The sequence below is a fragment of the Callionymus lyra genome, chromosome 3, assembly GCF_982586985.1.
Source record: "Callionymus lyra chromosome 3, fCalLyr1.hap1.1, whole genome shotgun sequence".
NCBI lineage: Eukaryota > Metazoa > Chordata > Actinopteri > Syngnathiformes > Callionymidae > Callionymus > Callionymus lyra.
The window spans coordinates 31,236,109-31,259,476 of NC_141820.1; the positions used below are offsets into that span (position 1 = coordinate 31,236,109).

Consider the following 23,368-nt stretch of genomic DNA (forward strand, 5'->3'; position numbering starts at 1 on the left):
TAGCTGTGTGTACGATGTTCAGAACAGATGAACAGCTGCCAATCTGCAGAACTGTGGGTTGGTTAACAAGTTATTTTTTTGTCCAATTCACACCATTTATTACCGTTATTGCCACAATATAGTCACAAAAAGTTTAATGAAAAGTATAGATTGTGAATGTCTATAATGTGGCATTTGCAAAAAATCAATAAATTATCTTATCAAGGTTGACTATTTGTGGTAATTTGAAACAATAAATAACAATAAATATATATTTGTTTATCTTTACTATGGCCGAGAATATATAATCCAGACTGTGCCCAAACCACATGCAAGTCCATATATTTTCTAAAAGTACAATTTAGGACATTTCAAGACAGAAAACACCACGAAAAATCAGATGGCGTTTGCTCATTTACAAACGTGATGCAGTCGTGTCAACAAAAATGCTACATTGTTCACTTTCAAATGGAGATTTCATGTCTTTGTCAAGTCAAGTTCATCTTCAATTTCTTTTCTACTAAGTGAAATACAGTACAATCCAAATAAAAAAACACAATTGACCTAAATCTAGGGCGGAGATTATGAGTTGCATTCATGCTAGTAGGGCACTTGTTTTCTGCACATAAATAATTATTGACAAATAATGGACTAAATATATTTAATTTGATGTTTTAATAACTTTACAGGAATACAACTCACAACTCGTATGACTCCCCCAGTGGTAATCTAAAGGTAAGGCACTGATCAAAGTCATGGCTTTCCACATTTGTGTTGGTTTAATCTATCATTAATATAAAGTACATCTAGCTTCATGCATGGCTTATGTTAAGTATCCAAACAGATATTTGGACTCTATGTGCTTGACCTTAGTGTAGATCAATCATTGGTGTGTCCATGCTGGTACAAAGTGGGATCCCAACAGTAGTCGGATGAGTTGGGAAACTGACTTTGGCATCATCACATCCCAGAGCTTAATGTGTCAATATTGATCTGACTCTGCAGTTTTCCCCTGATAATTCGCAACATCTCATGGTGGAAGAGAGTGTTTCTTGAAATGCCCGGGCCTGCTGTCTACTTCCCGACTCCGGACTTGTTTCTGCTAATGTGTTTTTGTGCAATGCCATAAGGCACGTGGGCAGCGATGGTGCCCATCTCCGCTGCTCCCTCTACGTGGAACATCTGGTCATCGAAGTAGATGTGAGGTCGTATCTTCTCGAGCATCGGGCCCTTCGAAGCGCCAGCTAGGAATAGGGCCTCATCAATCTCCAGGCCCCAGGCTCTAAGGGTTTTCAGCGCTCTTATCCCAGAGCTGGCTGCACTTCTAGCTGTGACCAGATAGGTCCGGATAGGACAGTCCAAGCGGTGGCCTTTTGCGTAGAACTTTTTTTGGAGCTTCCCAAGTGCTTCCAAGAAGCCTTTCAATGGACCCTGTTGGAACAAGTGGGATGATACTGGAGTGAAGAGCCAAATAGAGCCTTAACATTTGTTCAAACTCACGCTTACACCTGAAAACAACTTTATGTGTCCAAGGTCTTAAGTCAGTGTGAAAATGATGGCATGCCATGATTTTGCAATAACGGCCAATAGACCGATCACAATACTGGACTATTGAGTTTGTGTATCTTATGTCCGATTCGCACAGGATAAGTATTACCTGGGGACCTCTGGTAAATTGCAATAATTGCAGAGAATGTCTGAGTTTTAATCCCATTTAAATGCGTTATGCCTGTGATTTGTAATGTAATAATTCCCCCGCAAATTACCTACTTTAATTCGCCAAACACTGACGAAATACTAATCCTGTGTGAATCCGAATGTCAGTGTTTGTAATTCTAAATGCCTTATATATGTCACTGTAAAGGACTTCTAGGTACTTGCCATTGTGTTAATATTTATTTCCGCTGTTTTATTTTGAAGGGGTTGAAAAGGAAGTGGATCGAGTTCCTTGTTGTTGGGGGTGTGTTCCACATGACGAAAGTAAAGAAGACGTGCGCGCTGCACAGCTACAAACTAAGTCCGAGCCTCATTGTTTCCCACGCGAATACACTCGGTTACTCACTGCAGTAACAGACTGTGTTACTTCTGTAAGAATAATGTTGGCACACATTTATGTGTAGGGCAGCGCTCTCGCCGTTGAGCATCTGCACAAGTTGGGGAGAGAAACGAAAGAAAAACTGTTGTCCACTTTATCTTCTCTAAACAAAGAACGCTTGGTTACACTAACTTTCTCTTTCAGTAATTGTGCTCCTTTTTACATCTGTATCTCTAGGTAATGTCAGTAAATAGAGATGAAGAAATAGATGAATGGCTAGAGATAGAGGTGGATGATACATAGATGAATGGATGGATAATAGATGGGGATAAAGAGATGGATGGATGGATAATAGATATGGATAAAGAGATGGATGGATGGATGGATACATGGATTGATGGATAATAAAGAGATGCATGGATAATAGATAGGGATAAAGAGATGGGTGGATGGATACATGGATGGATGGATGGATAATGGATAGAGATAAAGAGATGGATGGATGATAATAGAGATAAAGAGATGGATGGATGATACATGGATGGATGGAAAAATAGTTAGAGATAAAGAGATGGATGGATGAATGCATGGATTGATTAATAGATAGAGATAAAGAGATGGATGGATGGATGGATATATGGATGGATAGATGGATGGATGGACAAAAAAACGCCAGCAGCAGTTTTCTAGGCAGTTTTCAATCATTGGTGTTAGCTTTGACTGACGACCTACATGATCGAGCAGCGTGTCCTCATTGTCCCGTTCATGCTCGAAGAACTTGTCCAGGCCGTGGGCCTTGAATATCCTCTCGGACTCATCAGAGAAGAGGACAGCGTCGCCATCAAACGCCACCCTGAGCTGAGTCATGGAGACCTCCGTCTGTTTCTCTGCCGCGAACATCGTTGCTGCCGCGATGCCTCAAAAAAACACAAATGCAGAAGATCAGAGCCAGCCCAGCTTTTTTGAACTGTCTGACTGTCATCAAACATGTATTACAGGCTCTTAAGATCTTGTTCATCATGTCTAACTCTTTAGCGCCCTCGAGTGGAATGAAATACCGGAACTACACTTGACTATATAGCAGAAACAGGTTTCATTATAGTGTTTTTAGAATCCCTTATTAGTCCCGCGAGGGGAAATTCAACCATTCACACATACTGATGTGAGTAGGCAAGAGTATTTGGGGCTGTTAAGCCAATAAAAAGAAGATAACCAAAGCCTAGAAATAATAATAATATATATTAAAAAAAAAAAGCAATTTTTTTAACAACGTCAAACAAAATATAAAATACGATAAAGTACGTGTAAACTTCTGTTATTACCTTTTACATTAGTTTTATATTATTAGTTTGATGAACTCACGTCCTCTAATAATGCTACAATACAAAGGAAATGTCAAGGACACTGTGTGTGCACACGCGTGTGACATGTGTGTGTGTGGTTTGTGTGTGTGTTTCACTTGATTAATGCTGTCACCTTGAAAGGTTTGAGAGGTCAGCTTGTGACTAATCAATCACATTGATTTATTTCTCCTTTATTTCACACTTGTAGTCCAAAACCTGTAATTGAACATCTCACACATATTAAACTTTTCATTGTAAATCTGTGTTTTACTGTGTTAGATAAGACCCTAACACATCTCTTTGTCTCCCTGATTTCTGTGACTGATGCTGATTTTTTATTGATTTTGAGCTGATTGACTGTCAGGATCAGTGGTTTACTCTCTGCAGCACTTCAGTGCATCAGAGCAAGTCTGTGGTGGAGATTGTGTACACTGAACAAATTCTCGCATGTTTGTTTGATGTATAAGTGGCTCACTAAGTCCACTCTTCTTAACTTAACTTGTCCTCTGAGGTCCACTTTAACAGCACTTTATCCAGAGTGTCATCATATTCACATCGGTGTTGAATTAAAACCATAATATTGATTTATTGATCGCTCTCATACCTCTATAACCACTTTTTAAATCAAAAACCATAAATATAACAAAGCATTGTCGCCCCCTAATGGCATAAAGCATAAAGCAAATCTATTGTGAAGGATATATGTCACCGTTTTTTAACAATTATAAAAACACAAATCCTCTTTAACTAGATTTCAGCCCCATTAAAAGCGCACCAGAGGTCCCCGGTCAGACACAGACAGAAAAAAATAATTTATATAATTTCTGTTCTATTGATAAGTACTTAAAGGTGATTTGTTTCTAAAATAGATTATATTTTCCCTGTAACAAAATTATCCTGTGACTCTTGGCACATCAAGACACTTTCTTTAGTCAAGTCTTCTCAAAAAATAAACTTATAAACAAGTGGAAAAATGTTTCTTATGAATTCCGTGAATATAATGCCCACTTTAAACTTGTCCACAGGGGCCCCTAGATTTGCGTAAACACTGTAAATTTGAATGTGTGTACCAGATCCTTTTATGTGCGCGCCATAAACTAGAACCTTTAACGTGCGGGCGAGATAATTTTGTGAGCAAAATAATTGTATGTGCACACCAGAAACCTTCATGTGCCCAAATCACAAACCGGTTTGTCCCTTTATCCCTTTCAGAGCACATAAAGCAAACGAGAAAATGTATCTTAAAACATCTGTGTTGCTGAAGCTCACCTTCAGACAAAGCTTCTCTGACTTTATCAGCATCAGCAGACAGGTAGAGGTTGGTCTGCCAAGCTTTCAGGTAGCCGATCGGACTGCTTCCTCCGGTCATGCAGAAGCGCTCGATGAAAAGATCTGGAGAAAACACAACATGAAAACACTCTAATGTGGATGTGATCGATGGCGACTGATAAGATAAGAAAGGAGAGCATCACAATCTTCCATGTTGCTGGTGATTAATAGCCATTTATAAATACCAACTAGAGATAAAGCTGTTTTATTTGTAGTCAGTCATCTATAAGAGGCTTAAAAAAAACATATTAATTTATCTGCACTGTTTAGCAATGTTTTTAACAGTTATTCATGGCTGCCCCTGCCTGATGATGTCATAACCGGCATATGTAAGTAAGTAAGTAAGTAATATTTATTTATATAGCGCTTTTCGAGACCAGGGTCACAAAGCGCTTAGACAATCAAAACAATACTCAAAAAAGTACATACTTTAAAGATCAAGATAATACTGAGAACAACACAGGAGTTCGAGAAATTCAAGGAAAAGCCTGAACAAATAGAAACGTCTAAAGGTGTTTCTTAAAGGAGTCAGTAGACTCCATCAAGCGCAAAGAGAGAGGAAGATCGTTCCAAAGCTTAGGAGCAACAGCCTGAAAAGATTTCTCTCCTCTGGTCCTGAGCCGTGTGCGTGGAACCATAAGTATATGAAGGATTTGAGAGCCATTTCTATAACACACATTTATTAAATTAACAAAAATAAATATTTTTAAATAAACATTTGATTTGTGTTTGAAATCCATGGGAAAAAAAACAAGTCTTTATTTTTAGAGTCAATGAAAGATATGATTCTCTCTCAATTAATCCCACTCCTGACTTCTTGACTTTTATGAGCGATTTCTTACTGACTTTGGACCTTTGCCGACATCAAACCTTTTCCCAGAAGTACTTTCATCTTTCCAGTGTGGGCAGCCATGAGACCCTGACCTCAGTAGAGATGAATAGATGTTTTCTTGAGCCAAACATATAATGAATGCAGCAAAGCAGGAAGTCGACAGGAGCAACAGTCTCCAGCTCCGGTCACATCAAAGACCAATCCTCGGGTGACACTCTGGGTTCAGTTTCCATGCTGGAGATCATGAATACTTTTTACATCTGACTCAAGACAACTTTGAAGTAAGTCAAGTACAAGAGGTCATTTCACGGATAACAGCACGCTAAGATAATTAATTTAATTTAGAATTATATAGCTATTGTTGCTTGGGTATAAAAGTCTTTAATTGAAAACCATCTAAATTATTTTGTATTTTCCAGGAGGGTTCTTCTGCCCCCCATGTTCCCAATTTTCTTTGACCTGATCTTGCCTTTCACCGATAGGTCAGAAGCCAAATGCTAATTCTCTCGAGCGGTTTTGGATTCCAAGACAATAAGATCAGAGGAACAAACACAAAAATTCCATTATAAATGCAAAATCATATCCACTGTCAATTTAACTGTATTTGTTTATTCTAGGCAACTTGCTTTGACTACGTAACATAAACTACCATAAGGTCAGATCCTGCTGGTGCACCAACACTCCTACTGAAAAGAAACCTCACCAGACTTTATTTATGTGTGTTGTGTGTTCCGAAAGCAAATGCCAGAGTTCGGGGGAACGTGTTTGGAGGCAGTCGTCCCCCCGCGTGCAGAGAACCACCAGTGAGATCTGAGATGGGAACACCCGGGAGGGTTGTCTATTGTTTTTGCCTCTTCCATCCCACAAGACACAATGTTGACCCAGACTCGAAGGATCTGAAAACATCCTCAACAGGAAGTGTAGCTACAGGATCGCCTGGGAAGGATCCAGACAGTCAGCTGTTCATACACTTGTTGTTTATGTCCGACGCGGGTTTGCGTCTCAGATCCTTAATGAATTATTCCATGATAGCCTTTTACATCCTTGACGTTAAACTAGGAATTGATGCCATTGCAGTCCATGTGGAAGATGTTACTTCAGCAGTACAGTGACTGAGTCGGATAAAGCAGATTTCAAGAAATCGTTTCCCATGTCATTTGCATTTTTTTGTATATTTATGTTAACTTGAGGTCACAGCAGGAGGCCATCAGTCTGGTTCTGCTCGAGGTTTCTGCCCTATAAAATGAACTTTTTCCTCGCTACTGTCACACTGGTTCACTCATTGTTTGTTGGGACCTATTTTTCTCATATTGTCTTACTTAAACTCTAAAGTTTCTTGAGATAACCTTTGATATGACTCTTTAAATAAAATCGAATTGAAGTAAACCAGGTTAGCAGGTCTACTTGATTGACATCATCTCACAGTACAGCAGACAAGCAACCCAGACCTCAGCAGTAGATGTTCAAGAACCAGTATTTTATGATGTATCTTGTAGTTCGTCAGACCTTTCATTGTTATTTTTTAAACCAAATGTTAAAGAGCGATCGTAGAGCAGTTTGGTGGTCAAGTGATACTCACTGACTCTCCAGAAAAAGTTACATAGTGAAGAGTAAAAATAAAACTAATATTTACACTAAATATTAAAAAAATAATTTCAGGTATGTGACTTTAAGAATCTGAACTATATTTTTTTGTCCCGTCTGTAGGGTACTCTTGCCAGTGTGGTCCTTGGAAAGTCACTGTCTTATAGTTTCCCATTTACCTATTTAGTTTAACCTCCAAATACCCTTTTTTTTAACACTTTTTTTTTTTTTACACAATTCTGATTAACTCAATGGCAGGGACATCAGCAAAAAGACTTCTGAAAGAGGTTACAAAATGAGCAATTTTGACAGAAACCATTTTTTCTATGTACAATGAGGTCCGTAGTTTGTCATCGAAATAAGATGAACAATGAACGTAAGAAGAGAAAGTTTAGGTGCTTCTTATTCCAAATTCCCAAGAGGAAAAAACTGTAGTTCATCCCATGGAATCAGTCAAGCAGACTTAAAGGTAGTGAAAGGTAGTGATGAAGCTTCATGAAGCAACGTTTCATCAGACCATCACTACTTTGAGGTAGTATCTCAACGGTGGAGACTAAGCAGTGACTGCCGCAGCAAATATGTTGCGGCGACTTGCCAGGAGACATCTCAGACAGTCATCGCCTGTCATGGAAAAAAAGGTCACCGCGGCATCGCTGCAACTCCAAGACCTGATTAGTCTTAGAAAAGATCGAACATGTTGGAATTCCCTGCAACCGGCCTGGAGAATTATTTGCAATGAATATATTCCTTAATCTCTAGCTCAACAGACACCAGTTGCCAAATGAAATAACAGTTCAGATGTTTGGGTGATCGTTTTGTCTTATAGTAAGTCCAGGTAGAGGCTATAGGATGTAAAGTATAACGTATAGCCAAAAAACAAAAAAAGGGCATAATCACTGGCACAAGGAGACAGATAAACCGTAACACAGGTATTAGCATCCAAGTGCATCTTGGAATGGCCTTGACTGTTACTTCTGTACCCTATTATCCTGGTCCAGGTGAAGAGCCACAATCTTTTCTGGGCTCACACATTGGCAACACCACCATTGCACCACACCGCCTCCACTTTACCATTATTGTATCATTTAAACTCACTGTGGTGGTTGATCGTGTTGATGAGACGAATTCCCACATGGGCGTGGTTGTACGTCACCAAGACGATATCAAACAATTCCTCGCTCTCTGGATACAACTCCCTCAGGCGAGTGTTCACTGCCTCCAAAGCCTGTGAACACAGTAGAACCAAATTACTCTAGAAGCACTTTCTAAGGAGAAAATATACGTATTAGCAGACTTTCACCTTGACGAAGGGAAAAGCCGGTCCAGGAGCAAACGGTTCATTTTCATGTTCAATCTGATATCTCAGGTATTCCTCCACGCCCTGCTGCTCAAACACCTTCTGCTCCCTTTCAGTTCGGAACAGAACCCGCGACGATACCGCCACAGTCACCGCATTCTCTGGCTTTGGCTGCAAAAAAAAGAGTAGAAGTGAAGGAAATGGTCAAGACAACCCTGACTCACCCAGAATTGTTAAAACCATGTAGGAAGTGATGGATTGATAGATGAGTGTGCCATACAACCACACATTCAACACTCTGTGCATTGTTAGCCTTTTCAGAGGAAGCTGCATTAAGGGGAAAACTAAGCGAAGCTGGAGATTTCATTGAACGTCTGTTGCTGCTTTATGCATCTGAGACGACAACAACAACAGGCCTTGCACTTATAGAGGTTGGACTTTTGTTACATATCACTATTAGTAACTAAAGTTGTGGTCCTTTTCTTTTTGTTGAATCTTGAAATGCAACCCTAAAATATTTTTTGGAAAGCCCAAGTCTGTTTAGGTATGTAAAGCTAAACCCCAATAAGGGAACCAATGGTTGACGATAAATGACAAATGAAGTTTGTCTTCACAAAAAAACACTCGGCGATTGATCCAGGACCAACCAAAGGCAACTTGGCTTAGCTGGGTTACTCAAGTAGTACTCATTTCACCTTTTTTTTACATTTTCTTTTATCTGTCGTTGTGTTTAGATAAATGATTTTTGGGGTGGTTCCTGGTGACTTACTGAGATTTAGGGGGGATTGTGGTTGGGTCGGCTTGGGGACATTTTTATCTACCACCTGGGTTATCGACCGTGGGAAAAGATCTGGGCTGTGTCTCAAATCATGCACTTCTCCAAGTGCACTACTTAACAGTACACTGTAAGACAGTGCACTTGCGCAGCGCAGCGAGCAAATTTCAACAGGGTAGTACTGTCTCATATCATACACTTCCGCACTTATCGGAAATGACTCGACAGCTTCTTCTTCTACTACTTTCAACGCTGATTGCATCCGGCCGTTGGAACCATATCGCCAACAAGTTATTAAGTTGTTGTTTTGTGGTAAAATGTGTTTTTCCTCAGCCATTATTGTTCATCAGTGAAACATCTTCCGTTCATTCCCACTTGCGCACTTAAAATATCAAGTATATGTGCAGACGTGCACGATTTGGGTCACAGCCCTGGTCTTATGTTGATGCATATAATGCATAGAGAGTGATGCTTTGGTTTGGTACAAACATCACAACTGCATGAAAGACTGTAACACAGACCAATTTCATTGATGGAAGACGAACTCTCTGTGCCATCTCATCATAGGTCAAAATAAAGAACACACGAAGATGTAAACAATGACTGTTAGTATGCATTGTAAGTAAGTAAGTAAGTAAAGTATTGTCTAACATGTACTACTCCACCTTACGGAATGTTACACATGCCAGTAATCCTTTGACATATATGTAAATCACATGACAGGGGTTGTTGTTGTGCATGCAAGAGTACAGTTTAAAAGGGGTTGAGATACATTCCATCTTGAACAAAGTTGGTTATTGTTTGTCGGCAGCTGAGCCGAGATGATACCTGGCAGGCCGTGAGAGCACGCAGGTATGCGTACACAAACATCTGCACCTGTCCTTAAATATAAACAATCTTTAAGTTCAAAGTGTTATGAGGTTCATGGAAATAAAAGTCTTAAAATGTTAGCACGAAGCGAAGATAAAAGAATGTACGGTGCACTGCTAGTAAAAAGGCCGCAGACAAACCGGCGCTGAGTAGCTGTGGCTCCATTTAGCCTTGGATGGACAGACCTGGGTTTACACGTATACTTACCTCCTTCAGTCGCATGATTTTAAGTCAACAGGCTGAAGGAATGGATTTAGTAAGATGAGGAATGTTCTAAATGTTTGTTTTTTTAAATATGTATGCATTGTTAAAAGGAATTATTCCATTGTGACACTTTGTCCAATATCTCATCTGTGTGCTTTGTACCAAGTACCATCTCACCTCCAACACTGTATAATAAAGTCTGACCGTTTATGTAATGAGTGTGTCGGTGTTTATAAAAGCTAACGAGGCAAAAAAGCTTGTTTGCGCTTCAGAGCTGAACTCGACCCTTCAGTGAACATCTATTGAACTATTCCTTAGTTAATGCCTTCTGGTCCCGGATTCTATTGATTGATTCTTACGAAATAAATCCAACATATAATTGCATCAGCATAATTTCTATATTGCGAGAAAGTGAATAATTGTTTTGTTGTTAGCAACAAGGATTTAGAGTTCATTGGATTGTATCCATTCTAGCTCTTCTAATCCACTCAACAAATTAAGTTACTTTGCTAGAAATGAACCTTAAGCAAAAATTGTTAAGTATACTCTAAGAAAGTACAAAGATATTTTACCGATCTCTTACAGCTAAAAATGTTAAACATTTTTGTATTTACTTAAATATAAAACCCAACTCTCCTAACTTACAGACATGTTTCAGACATTAAAGTCTTCCTCTCCAAGATGCAGTAAGTTCCTCATCATGGCCATGTTTTAAGTTATTACTTTATAAAGTTTTCCTCCGTCTGAAATCTCAGCGAACGAGAGGTTAATGGATTATGACCTAATAATGGCTTCACTCCTCCTCCTGGCTCCACTTTGGAGGTGACTGGATTAAGTGTGCAGCCTACTCACATCAGTATGTGTGAATGGTTGAATTTCCCCTCGCGGGACTAATAAGGGATTCTAAAATAAAATAAAATAAAAATTAATTAGAATTGAACAGAATTTGTTTAATTGATGAGTACAATAGTGGTACATTATATATTTAAGACACACTTAAATCAATGCATTAGTTTCCCTTTACCATGGTTTGTTCCGATTGCTAATAGTTTTATGTAATTTTAAGATCGAATTCACTAAATCATTTAAGTTATTATTAAGTCTCATTAAACATATTTTTCGACCCAAAATTATCCATGTGATGTTTGATGTTTTTATAAACTACAGCCTTCTAGTTAAGATTCCATTAACATGTTTTTTTCTTGCCTGTTAAATAATATACATGTTAGTGTTGATGCTTGTTACTTTTCTTTCTTTGATATACACAGATCACCAAAGCAAATGCCTTTTTCTGACTGTGAGAAGCAAAAATGATTCTTCAAATTCCACATAAACAGACAACAACAAATAGTTTTGATGTGAATATATCTCTTGTATTAATATAGTATATCAGACGATATAATCATAATTATTTGTTTGCATCTTTTATAAAAAATTATCCTTTTTTCCCCTTGTCTCTTTCACTCATTACGTTTCCTCGGTTCACTTCGGTTCCATGACCTCCATCGACACACAGGACCAGTCGCTCGGGTCATTAGTGGACATGCTCGTGCAGATCATCACACAAGAGGAAAGCAAGAGGTGAAAAGGTCAAACATGATGGAAGAGAACCTATGCAAGATGAAGGAACATACTTACGAAAAAAACTCCCCCTTCCACTTTTCGGACTTGTCTCCCTGTCACCTTGGCAGAAGCAGATTTATTTTACTCATGTGAAAGATTGTTACAGTCAAGTGATTAAGGAGATACTGCTGTGTCAGCATAAAACAGAATCACTAAAACGCCATAAATAAATACAGTTTTAAGTGAAATTACATTTTGTTTAAAAGCATGTAAAGATAACGCAGTATATAATTCGAGATTCTAGAATGGTTCAACACAAAATACAATTTTATCAGATGAATGAAAAACTGTTCGATTTTTCAGAAATTTGCCAAGCTGTGCTACTTTGTCAAAAAATGTTATCAGGAAAATGTGCATCAACATTGTCGAATGTGTTAATACAACCAAAAACATTTTATGTTTGTGTAGCAAGGTGTTATATTTGAGTTGTGTAATAGAAAATTAAAATTGAGTGATAGACGTTACGTAAAGTTTTACGTTTTAAGTTATTTCCCTTTTTTTAGTTTTAGTTTTTATTTATTCGCTTTTATTAAACAGTGGTGTCAGTAATGAGAAACATACACATATCTTAGCCAGCTGTTCTACTCAGGCTTTGGTAATTCTGTTCAACCTACATTCATTTTACTTAAGGAAAAGGTTTTTCCTTAGTTGTTAGTTAGTATATCAACAGGAATAGCTATTATAAAATATGTTAAAAGTCTTTCATTTTGGTTTTTAAATACAAAAAAATAGAGATAACACATTTAATAATTATTTATCACAAAAATATTGTTTTCAGTTTTCTTTTTATTTACTTTAAGGCATATAAATACGCAAAGAAAGACAAGGAAAAGAGAGAAGGAGGTTTAAACACTTATATTTAGAGTTGAACTCGAAACTAATAATAAAAATCATTACATATATCAAATCGGTTTCATATCGCGCTGACTAAATAAGGACCGGAAAAACATGTTCAACAACCATTGCAAGCTCTTGCAATGGTTGTTGAACTCAGGCCAGCAGGAGTTGGACAGGATGTGGGTTCAAAAATGTCACATACATCATCAGAAAAGATGTTGACACCTGTGTAAGGGTCTCTTCGGTCCTGAAGTCATGGCCTCATGCAGAGCTCTATGAATAAAGTGCGAGAGCAGTCGTGCAGCAAAGGTCCGGGTCTTAGCTGTGATCCGACACCGCTAGTGTTTACAGCCTGCCCTCTCCCCCGACGACATGCCTCGACCACGCGGCTCCCCTGGCAGCGACCGTCAACCTATCGACCGGGTGCTTATCAACCATGACTGCTCTTCATTGGTTCTATGTATCACGGTGCTCGACATTCTTGAGTGGCATGATGACATCAGCAAGAAGCAGAAAGTCATGAGTCATCAGGTGGGATTTCCAGTCTCCCACCATAGAGAACGGAGGGAGGGGGGGCAACAAGGGAAACCAGGAGGGGGTATAAGGTGAAAGAGAGTGTGGGTGGACAGTGGCGGGGCTGATATTAATAGCTGCCTTAAAGGCCACTAATGGAGAAGTCAGTTGTAGGTTACAGCAGATTTAACTGCAGTTGGAGACAACTCACTTGGGTTTTCTGGATTTGTGCGGTTGGTAGAGAGAAAATGTCTTTATTTCATTTGATTTAAAGACCAGTTTCAATTCATCAATATACAGTTTACACTCTCCAGGCCTCTTAAAGAAATGTCAAAAATATTATTACCTGATCTTAATGTCTTATAGACTCCAAACTGCTCAACAAAATACCTTGAAAGTTAGCATTTAGACTACTGACCTCTCAGGGTAGGTTTCAGAGGTGAGGGAAAGGGGACATAAGAGACAACCACATGACAAATTCCAATGTGTCCATATCGATATTGTTTTCCATAAATTCAGCGCTTTTTCAAGATTGTAAGTCCCATAATGCACCTGGATTAACTTGCTTCTCTACTCTTCCTGTCTATGGATGATTTTGGTTAATTCGATTTTTAAATGTATTTTCTTTATCATCCTTTGTCACATGTGTTTGTCATTCCATTTTTTTATCGCTTTCTTCAGACGCTTATTAAACTAAACCAGATTTCCTGGTTATTTCAGCCAGTAAATATTATACGAAACTTAATGCAATGTCAGAAACGACTTGCTCACACTGCTATATACTATAAAATATGCTCCTCAATGGAAACCTGTCATGAGTATTTCTTCCTCCAAGTAAACTGGGATAGGCACCACAGTACTGTATGAGCTAAACAAAATATACAAATAGATTCATTTTATCCAGCATTTATTCCACGATTCGTGAACCCCATAATTATAGCTATTAATGCAGAACCTTAAGTAACCTCTATATTAAAGTTCAGTGGAAAACAAAAAAACTATAAAAGCTTTGACAGAGATTGGTCAAAAAAATAGCAGTTCTGAATATCCTTATTTTAGCTCCATTTTAAACTAGACTCCATCATTTCTCTTTTATCCTTCAAAAAGTATAGTTGAAGGAGAGTAGTACACTGAAGGAGGAACCTGGTATTGAAAACAAACCACTCTCTTATAAAGATCATCCATCTTTTAGCATTTTGGTCTCGGGCCAGACAAATTTTATATTTAGAACCTTTCTTTTAACCTCAATTTAACTGTTATAGGAAGTCTCCGTATAATTGTGTACATTTGTCATCTCTGTTTCTTATCTTGAGCAGTGGAATCTTTATGGATCCTAACGTCAACATGATCATTAGTCTACTTTGATTTTGGGATGACCACCTTGAAGGCCACATTAAATAACTTGACGGGCCATGAGTTTGACACACGTATGATGTCTTTGTTCAAAGAACCCAGTTCAAGACTTGAAGATGAAGAAGTATAGCTAGAGTACAGATGACCAGTCTGCACACTGGCCAGCTCCAGGTCAAGATCAGGACAGCTGAACTACAGTGTGTAACACATTCATTACCCATCTCGGTTTTCAGTGAGACACTTAATATTGCAGCTTCTGTGCTTCGATTAGTTGAGGTGTTACATTTCGGCAGAATCACAGACAAGGTGGTCTCACACCTCTTTAATGATGGTCTCACGGGGTGTCCTGACAGACAGCATTTGACAACTCAGTCTAAGGTTTCTTAATGTTTGGAACTTATGAGCTACTAAACGATACGTTTCTGCATATACAGTTAAGTATATATATATATATATATATATATATGCATATAATATGTCAGCTGTCTCAAAATAGTCCTTTAATCGCTTCTTCACGGTGCAGTCAAACAGAAAACAAGAAACTGTAGAACTACTAACTATAGAAAGGCCAGTTGAATAAACATACACTATAAAGGAATAATCTGAAGATACAAACTTTCTATTTGTATATTTTGCGTACGGGCCTCAGAATCCTGATACTTTGTCGGATTTGAAAGAATAACAAATTCACTGCTTACTCGGTGGAAGTCTTGTCAGTGGCAAAAACTCATACAGTACAGTTTGTTGCCTTACAGACAGTCAGCCACACAATATCGCTGATAAAATTCTCTCTATAATGTCGATCCATTTTTTAAATTTTTCTTTTAGAATATTTTTGGATTCGGTCTTCGTTTTTAATATATTTAGTTTTTTTGGTGAAAGGCTGTCATGATAAAACCACAACATGCTTCCATTTAAATCTCCCCCTCTTATCACTGTGCTGTGATTAAAAGCGATGACATTGGACAGGAAGGCTGTTGGATCTGTTGTTTTTGGTCCTTCCATATAGAACCACTATCTGGCATGTCTGTCGATCTGTAAATTCGCTCTTTCCTTGCCAACCTAAAATCATGCCTTGACTTTACCAGAGATTCATTATTTTCGATCCTGATCCTATATAACTAAAGTAAATAAACAACTAAATAATAAATTAACATGTAGCTTTATACATGGATAACAAATGAATTGTATTTTGTAATTATAATAAACATTTTGATAAGAAAAGAAGACTAACATTGCTCCTTCTAGATACAAGAACACACATTTTAAAGCTTGTGAATTTTTTCTTTTCTTTTTCTTTTGCACTTTCCAGTCACTGTTTGTTCCTCTCCTCATACACAAATAAGCAACTTTCATTGACTAGTACACGTAGTTTAAGTAGTCCAACTTAAAATTGATTTGATATTTTATTGTAACTTTCAAAGAAAAAAACAAGCACATCTAGATATTTTTAGTGGTAAAAAAAATCAAAATGGGCAAATGCCCAGCTTGATTTTTTGGCTTTGATATGCGGTAACTCGAAACGAAAAAGACTCCAACCACCTCATGTCTTGCATATTTATTTGTATTATAGCTATTAGTAGCAGTGTTTCTGCTCTTGTCAAAGTGTGTTGCCATACTCAGGATTGTCTGAATGTTAGACGACAACACTAGGATGAATCACTCAAATGACACAGGAGACAAATCCCTTTATAATCTCTGATCCATTACTCTTGCAGGATTCTCACGTGCACCAGTGTTGTTAAGCTCTTCCAAATGAATCCTGCAACAGCATTAAGGGGGATGGATGTCGTTCTTAGAGTGGTGTGGTGGGTTAAAAGCTATAATGTCATCCAGCAACGACAGTCGTTTAAGCTTTTGAACGTCCAACGTCTTTTATCCGCTATGGCAACCTTATTTTTGTTCCTGGTAGTAGCAATATTATCAGAGTCCAATAGATGTCACTCTCTTATCTGCTTTGTAAAGGTATTCTATTGAAACCTCACTTCATTTTTTAAAACTGAGAGCGCTCCCTACTGATCTCTACAAAATAAGACAGTGTTTCATGAAGCTTCATCACTAACCTGCTACTAATGTGGAGTATTTTTTATGTGCTGATTAAATTGCTAACACGGTTGTGGAACTCAGATCATTTAGAGTTTGTGAACCTTTGGGCTAGAGTTCTGAGCTTTGTTTTCTCAACCAAAATATTCTTGTTATATCATTTAAACAAACAAATGAATCTACAAACACGGCTCTGTTTTTTAACGTCGTTTAATTTTAACAAATAATTAACATTACTATTATTTAACTTTGTGTTTGCTCTTGCAGCGTGTAAGGTATGTAAGAAAGTTAAATAATCTATCAATGAGTGAAATTATGATACAATTTTCAGATTAAGATTATTTTCAACCTTCTTAGTTCAATCATTATAGTGTTTATTTAAATTAAGATTTAATACTCGTTTTCTTATAAAGGAAAGAGGATGTTGAACAATAGTAGTTATCATACTTAAAAGTATGTTTTGTTTTAATCGTGTCATCTATTTGAGATCTTTCAAGTGAAGAACATTTACAGGGAATGTAAAATGTTGTTCAGCTAAAAACAAAATCAGATTTTTGCAAATAGTTCAATACACAGCACCTAAAACCTAATATAAATTATCTTTACCAGACATTTTTTATGTTTATACAGACAAACATTAAAGTTTCTAAAGCTGATTTTAAAAAAAGAAGAAGACAATTAACAGTGTTACAAAAGTACAAACTATACACATTTTATAGATGATATCTTAAATTCCAAAAGTCAAATCTTAATAACTATCCAGGTGAGTGAGTAACTTAACAAACCAGCTCCTGTCAGTCACACTTCTCTTCACCATTTGAAAAATCCATTAAACTCCACAACTTACTAGTTTGGGTTTGGCATCGAGGTCCAGGTGGTCTTGTTCCAGCTCTTCTTTGGGGGCCCACCTGTCCCCGTTTGCCGAAGCCGAAACTTTCAGGTCCTTCATCTGTCCACTCACCACCAACCCCGCATCGACACTCATCTTCACCACATAAAGTCCCCCCAGACTCCCCCACTTTCAGGAGCAAACTCCCACTTTTGCTTGGTTCTCTTGAATGGAGGTGTGATCTGGACAGTAAGTCTCCTGAGGGGGGGGGGTTTCAAGATCCTCAACTGATGGAGCCAAATGGTGAGATGAGTTTTCTCCTCCTAGGTAAAAGAGAGAAATCACTTTTCTTCAAGAACTCACTGACACAGAATCCCACGGACATGCACTGTTGTGCCGGCACAATGATCCGATCCCTGCTTCAACACACACTGTCACAAATGCAGTCTGTCCTTTCTAAGTGTGTCCCTGGCTTCCATCCATCTGCTTCCCTCCCTCACTCTCTCTCTCCCTCTGTGTTCATTCAATCACTCAGAGCTGCCTGTTTTCATGCCCCATGCCCTGCCCCGGACCAATCACAGCTCCTCTTCCTTATTCAGCCTGGCCACGCCCCCCCTGCTTGTTGACAGACAGCTCGGGTCGAGTCAAGGTGGGAGGGGGGTCTCCAGCCTCAAAACACGGAAATGAATGTCAGAAACCGCTTACGCTGCATAATAATCTTTTGATTCCAACAACCATCCTGGAATAATAATATTTCATTGTACAACGTCATGAATGAACAATCCTATTATTGAATCATTTATTCTTATTGATACCACAGTTTTTTAAATAAACGTTTATTTTCATATTTTTGTTTCGACAGGGTGTGTAACATGAAACCTTTGAACAGTTTAATAGGAAGGTGAATAAACAGCAAGGGTGAAGAGGGAGGAGGAGGGGAAGGAATGAAGCATCAGGGGCTTTAATTGGCCCTGAGCTAACACATTATGGATGCGACCTTCGTTTAAGAGCACAAGGTCGCGCAGAGGGTTTCCACGAGAGGCCATTAGCACTCTTAGTCATACATGCTCAGAGTAAGTGAGCACAGAAAACCTTTTCTTAAAAAAAATAATGTTATATAAGCAAATAACGTCATGTCACCTGCAATATGGAAAGTATTATTGTTAGACAGAATACATGCACAGCTTAGATAGAGGAAGAAGAGTTAGTTAGAGCGGTAATGATAACAGATGATGGAGGCAATCATAAGAATTGGACAGAGATTAAAGGTGGCGATGAGGAGAGTGCAGGGAGGGTGCAAGAAGAAGAGACGACTGAGGGGTGATCAGTGACTGAAGTGCAAGGAAAGCTTCATGGGACAGTATTGAGACTTGTATGGTTTAGAGACATGTCAACAACAATTTTATACAACAATTTGTAAAACATAACCTAAGGACATACTTTTGCTTGTTTAAATTAACTTTGTAAATTATCAGAACTTGTTTTTTAAGATATGTGGTGCTTTTCTGGCTTAAAGGAGTTCTCACAATTTATTTTTTACATATTTAAGATTTGTCAAAAACCTCAGACAACAAAGGGGACAGAGTGCATTTTCCAGAGCAAATCTAAAGTAAAAAACTTTACTTTACTTGAAAGGTTGTAAAAAGGTTCTCTTTTTTTTATTTAACTGGGTACACACAGAAAGACGGAAGGAGGACTAGTCTAGAAAAAGACTGCTTTAAGACATCAGGACAGGATAACAACTACATTGTCCAAGCAGTTAGAAAGTGCACCAACTGGACTGTGTAGAGTTGTAGAAGGATGTTCCAGCTCTCATCGGAGAAGTTTCTTCAGTACAATAGAGATGGGTGTGTAAACAAGGAAACAACGAGTTTCAGCCCATAAATTGTCTCCTAACCCCAGCTCATTTGAAACTGAAGAAGCTTCTCAGATGAGAGGTGAAACGCCTATCTAGAACTCTACAAGGCTCACTTGAACTGCTTTCGAACCATTTGGATAACCATGACCTGGATGAATGAGAACCTTCATAGACAACTCCCACATGGTAGCTACCAAGGAGAAGCAGGTAAGAGGGTGAAGTGGATCGGAAGATGGGAAATCCCTTGAAGTAAGCAGTGGAATGTGGAGAACCACGTTAGATTTGAGGCCACGTTTGACACTCTGTTCTATCCAACCATATTCGATCAGGAGTAGATTCAGCAAATCTTCAATGTGCTACTTAGCAAGTTGCAAACACATCCATAGTGGGATGCAATGCAAGTCTAACCCACAGGTACACCTAGTGTTACAACCAGGTGTGGGTCACCACAGACACCAGTCCTTCAGAAGGCAACTGCTCTGCAATACTTTTTATGACGGGGGAAGAGTTATCCACTAGATGGCGGTCTCTGCTCTTTAAAACTGCGCCACTTACTGACCTCTAAACAACATGACACTGCTTCATTCAAAGACTACTAAAGGAACTTGGTATCAGAGGTTTGGCTCAGAAAAAAAGTACCAGCCAGCCGTAGGTCAGCCTAGGGGCTGAGAACTGCTAGACACCCTCAACCCTACTCAAGCCTAAAGTTCCTGTTGAGACCTTTGATGGAAACACACTAACCAGAGTACTTAGTGCGGCTTGGTTAAATTTATCCTTTTAATTATCGGAAACTATTTGTGCCTCACTTTACTTGCCTAAAGTCACTGAGAAGAGAACATGATGGTCGGACAAATTGTTCTTTAAGAAGTTTGGTTGACAAAACTTCTAGAGAAAAGGACAGAGTGAATATTCTAGAGAAAAGAAAAGCTCAGCAACTTCTTATGTAAAGCATATCAAGCAACTTACATGCATGACGTCATTTGAGTTCAGGATCTCAGGGCTCTGGTCTACTGGTGGACAAATGTTAGATTTGAGACTGTTGTGTGAGTCAAACCAGAATAAATGAAAGCATCCAGAATCAGAGGGAAAACCTGAAGAAAATATACAGTCCAACAATTTATATTGCATTTTTGACGTAATAATAATAATAATGATTGTAATAATAACAATTATAATAATAATAACAATAATAATAATAATAGTAGTAGTAGTAGGTGGGTCCTGAGTCATTAATTTATTAACTAATACATATACTTTATCGAGAAGTGCTGAAAATAAACTAATATATTTAATTACAGACTTCTTTAGATCCATAATTATTCTGTAAGACAGCTGAGGTTGAAAGAAAAGTGAGGTGGTTTCAGGATAATTATCTTTACATAAATAATATACTTTGGGATCAGCAATAGAGTAAATATGATTGTGTATATATTATATAGCGCAGATTTATCTTTTATTCCATTTAGATTTTCTTTCTCGTTTTTATTTCTGGGTGTTTTTATTTCTCTTGCTGTTGTTGGACTAATAAAGGTTTTCTGATTCTGATTCTGATTTGCCATTTACGTTGATAACAGTGTTTCCATATGGACCTCAGTTGTATCCGTCTTTTAGTGCCACCTAGGGGCTATTCCGAGCCGTACACACATTTGAAAACTTTACTGAGATTTGTTTATTGTGGGATATTTATTATGTACAGTATATTGTTTAATATTTAAATAACGTAAGTACTTACATGACAGAGGTATCTTTTTATTTCTTTTCATTTGCAATATAATTTAAATAACATTAATTATTGTTCTTGAGTATTAGTATCAATATTAGACATGATAAAAATACATTTGTCTACAGTGTGTAAATATATATATATATATATATATATATATATATATATATATATATATATATATATACTAATGTTGATAATAATTGGTACTAATAATAGATATATATTTACTTTAAAAAAATGTGGCTTGAATGTTTAGATTTATCTCAAGAACTAAATTAAAGTAATTTTTGAATAGCTTAATTTAAAGATATACCCCATCATTACAGGTGAATTCCCCATAAAGACAACATCATTTTTAGTTCACTTGAGATGGAGCTGCACAAAGCAGCACCGTGATGATAATTTATTCACAGAATAAATTGCCTACTATCCCCTCCATACATTTCTATTCAGCCATCCATCTATTCATCCTTTCAATGTTCATCCTTATTAATAAAACCTAACTTTAATATACATTTCCTCACATAAAAGTAATTACAGTACTTTATCTATCCACAAATCTTTGATTTCAATGCTTAATATTCAGTTTTAATTCAGTAATCCTTCATCTAACAGTACTTGAGAACCTGCATACATCATGATACAATATATAACATTTTTACTTTCATTTATATAAGATTTCCTCTATCAAAATATTAAATATTAAAGTAACATTGTAACTAATTTTGTAAGTTCTGACGAAAACATTTTCTATAATCTGAACTTGACATTATTCTAATAACCACTTGCACGCCTGTGACTTACTGGCTTTTAAATGAAAAACTATAATCTAAATTGACTTTATTCATTCCGGTAACAAGTGAGTCACACCGGTGTGTGTCTGTGTTTGTGTAGCAGCACTTTGCACCCTTCAATGCAGCATGAGCATACCAGGTTGCCATGAGAACAGGAGGGTGACATCACTGCAGTGGTATGACATCATGATAAAGCAGTGACTCATAATCTTGCCTCACTTTGTTGTTGTGTCGTGCGTGTGTGTTGGTGAAGGACTGACCTGAAACAAGACCACTTGACATCCATGTGTTTTATTCTATGTAACAAAAATAATGACACTTTTGTATTCCAGGACAATATCGAAATGAATACCAGGCTATCATCGGGACGATTTTACAGGTGCAGAGGCCTCAGATAGAAATGTTGATTTCACACAGTTTTTTTTTTTTTGTTGTTTCGGATTCGTGTCACACTGCTCCTGCACTCACAAACATCAAATATTTTATAGTCTGGACAATTCCTATTTTTGGCACATGGAGTCAACCACGTGTTAAACTAAGAGGCAGAAACTAAAGCTAAGCTGGAAGAAAAATAAAACTATTTCTATTTAAAAAAAAAAACATTTAAGGAGGAAAATATCATCGTTGAAGAACAATAAAAGTGCAAAGTATAAACATATTTTACATTTGTCAGCGTCCACCAAAACAACGTTTACGACAAAGTTTGTTTAATTTCATGTTGATCTCTCTTCTTCTTTATTTACACGGACAGCAGCTTCATTTGAAACTCAATTTCTTAAAGGGTGAGATTTACAGAATTACATCTCAATTTCTGAAGCAGAAACTTTAAATGAGGAAATTAAATCAAATGTGTTTTTCACTATTAATCGAATTATCTATCTGTTTTGTTTGCATTTAACTTTCCAAATTTATCAATAAATCAACGGTCTACTTTACGTAGAAACGCATATTTTAGCAGTGGATTTTGAGTAAATGTGAAAAATGAATTATTAAATAAAAAAAAGACATCTTTACCCCCAAAAGCTATTTCATCACCTTCTTTGTATCTCTGTCCATCTGAACTCATCCACTGTCTTCAAACTTCAAAGTTTAACATGTGTCTCTGAATCATAAGTGCGGTCGAGGTGTGACATGATGTGGACATGAACCCAGTGATTGGTGACACAGAGTAGCTCACCCATTTTTGTCCAAACGAAAATCTACACCAAAGGATTTCCAATAATACTCCGGACTTTTGATTGTGGTTAAACAGTTCACAATCTCCTTAAACACAAATGATACAAAACACGTGTGTCCAGACACACCACACACAGTAGCAGTGTCGTCATATGAAAGTAGATCTAGATCTAGTGTCACATATACATATAACATGAGTTCATACATATTACAGTGGTATTATAATTTACATTATCAGTGGAGAAGAGGAGGAGGAGATCGACTGGTTTGGTCTGTTCTATTAGAGTTAAGAATTTAAAAAAAAGCAAAACATATTAGTATGTCATGAACAAAGGAAGCACAACGGACGCACAGCCTCTCTCGCATTG

The 23,368-nt window shown here is 37.5% G+C and overlaps 1 protein-coding gene and 1 long non-coding RNA gene across 2 annotated transcripts in view; both read right to left on the reverse strand.

The window, feature by feature from the left end:
• The window catches only part of LOC148084459 (uncharacterized), a 267,620-nt gene that overhangs the window by 152,372 nt on the left and 91,880 nt on the right, over positions 1–23,368 (reverse strand). The gene's annotated exons all lie outside the window — the stretch shown is intronic.
• On the reverse strand, positions 527–17,614 carry nt5c1aa (5'-nucleotidase, cytosolic IAa). The gene is made up of 7 exons (XM_087787545.1): positions 17,465–17,614; positions 11,887–11,931; positions 8,403–8,570; positions 8,198–8,327; positions 4,627–4,749; positions 2,747–2,931; positions 527–1,410 (listed from the first exon to the last, which is right to left on the reverse strand). The coding sequence occupies exons 1-7, from the start codon at positions 17,600–17,602 to the stop codon at positions 1,054–1,056; spliced, it is 1,146 nt and encodes a 381-aa protein (XP_087643671.1). The 5' UTR covers positions 17,603–17,614; the 3' UTR covers positions 527–1,053.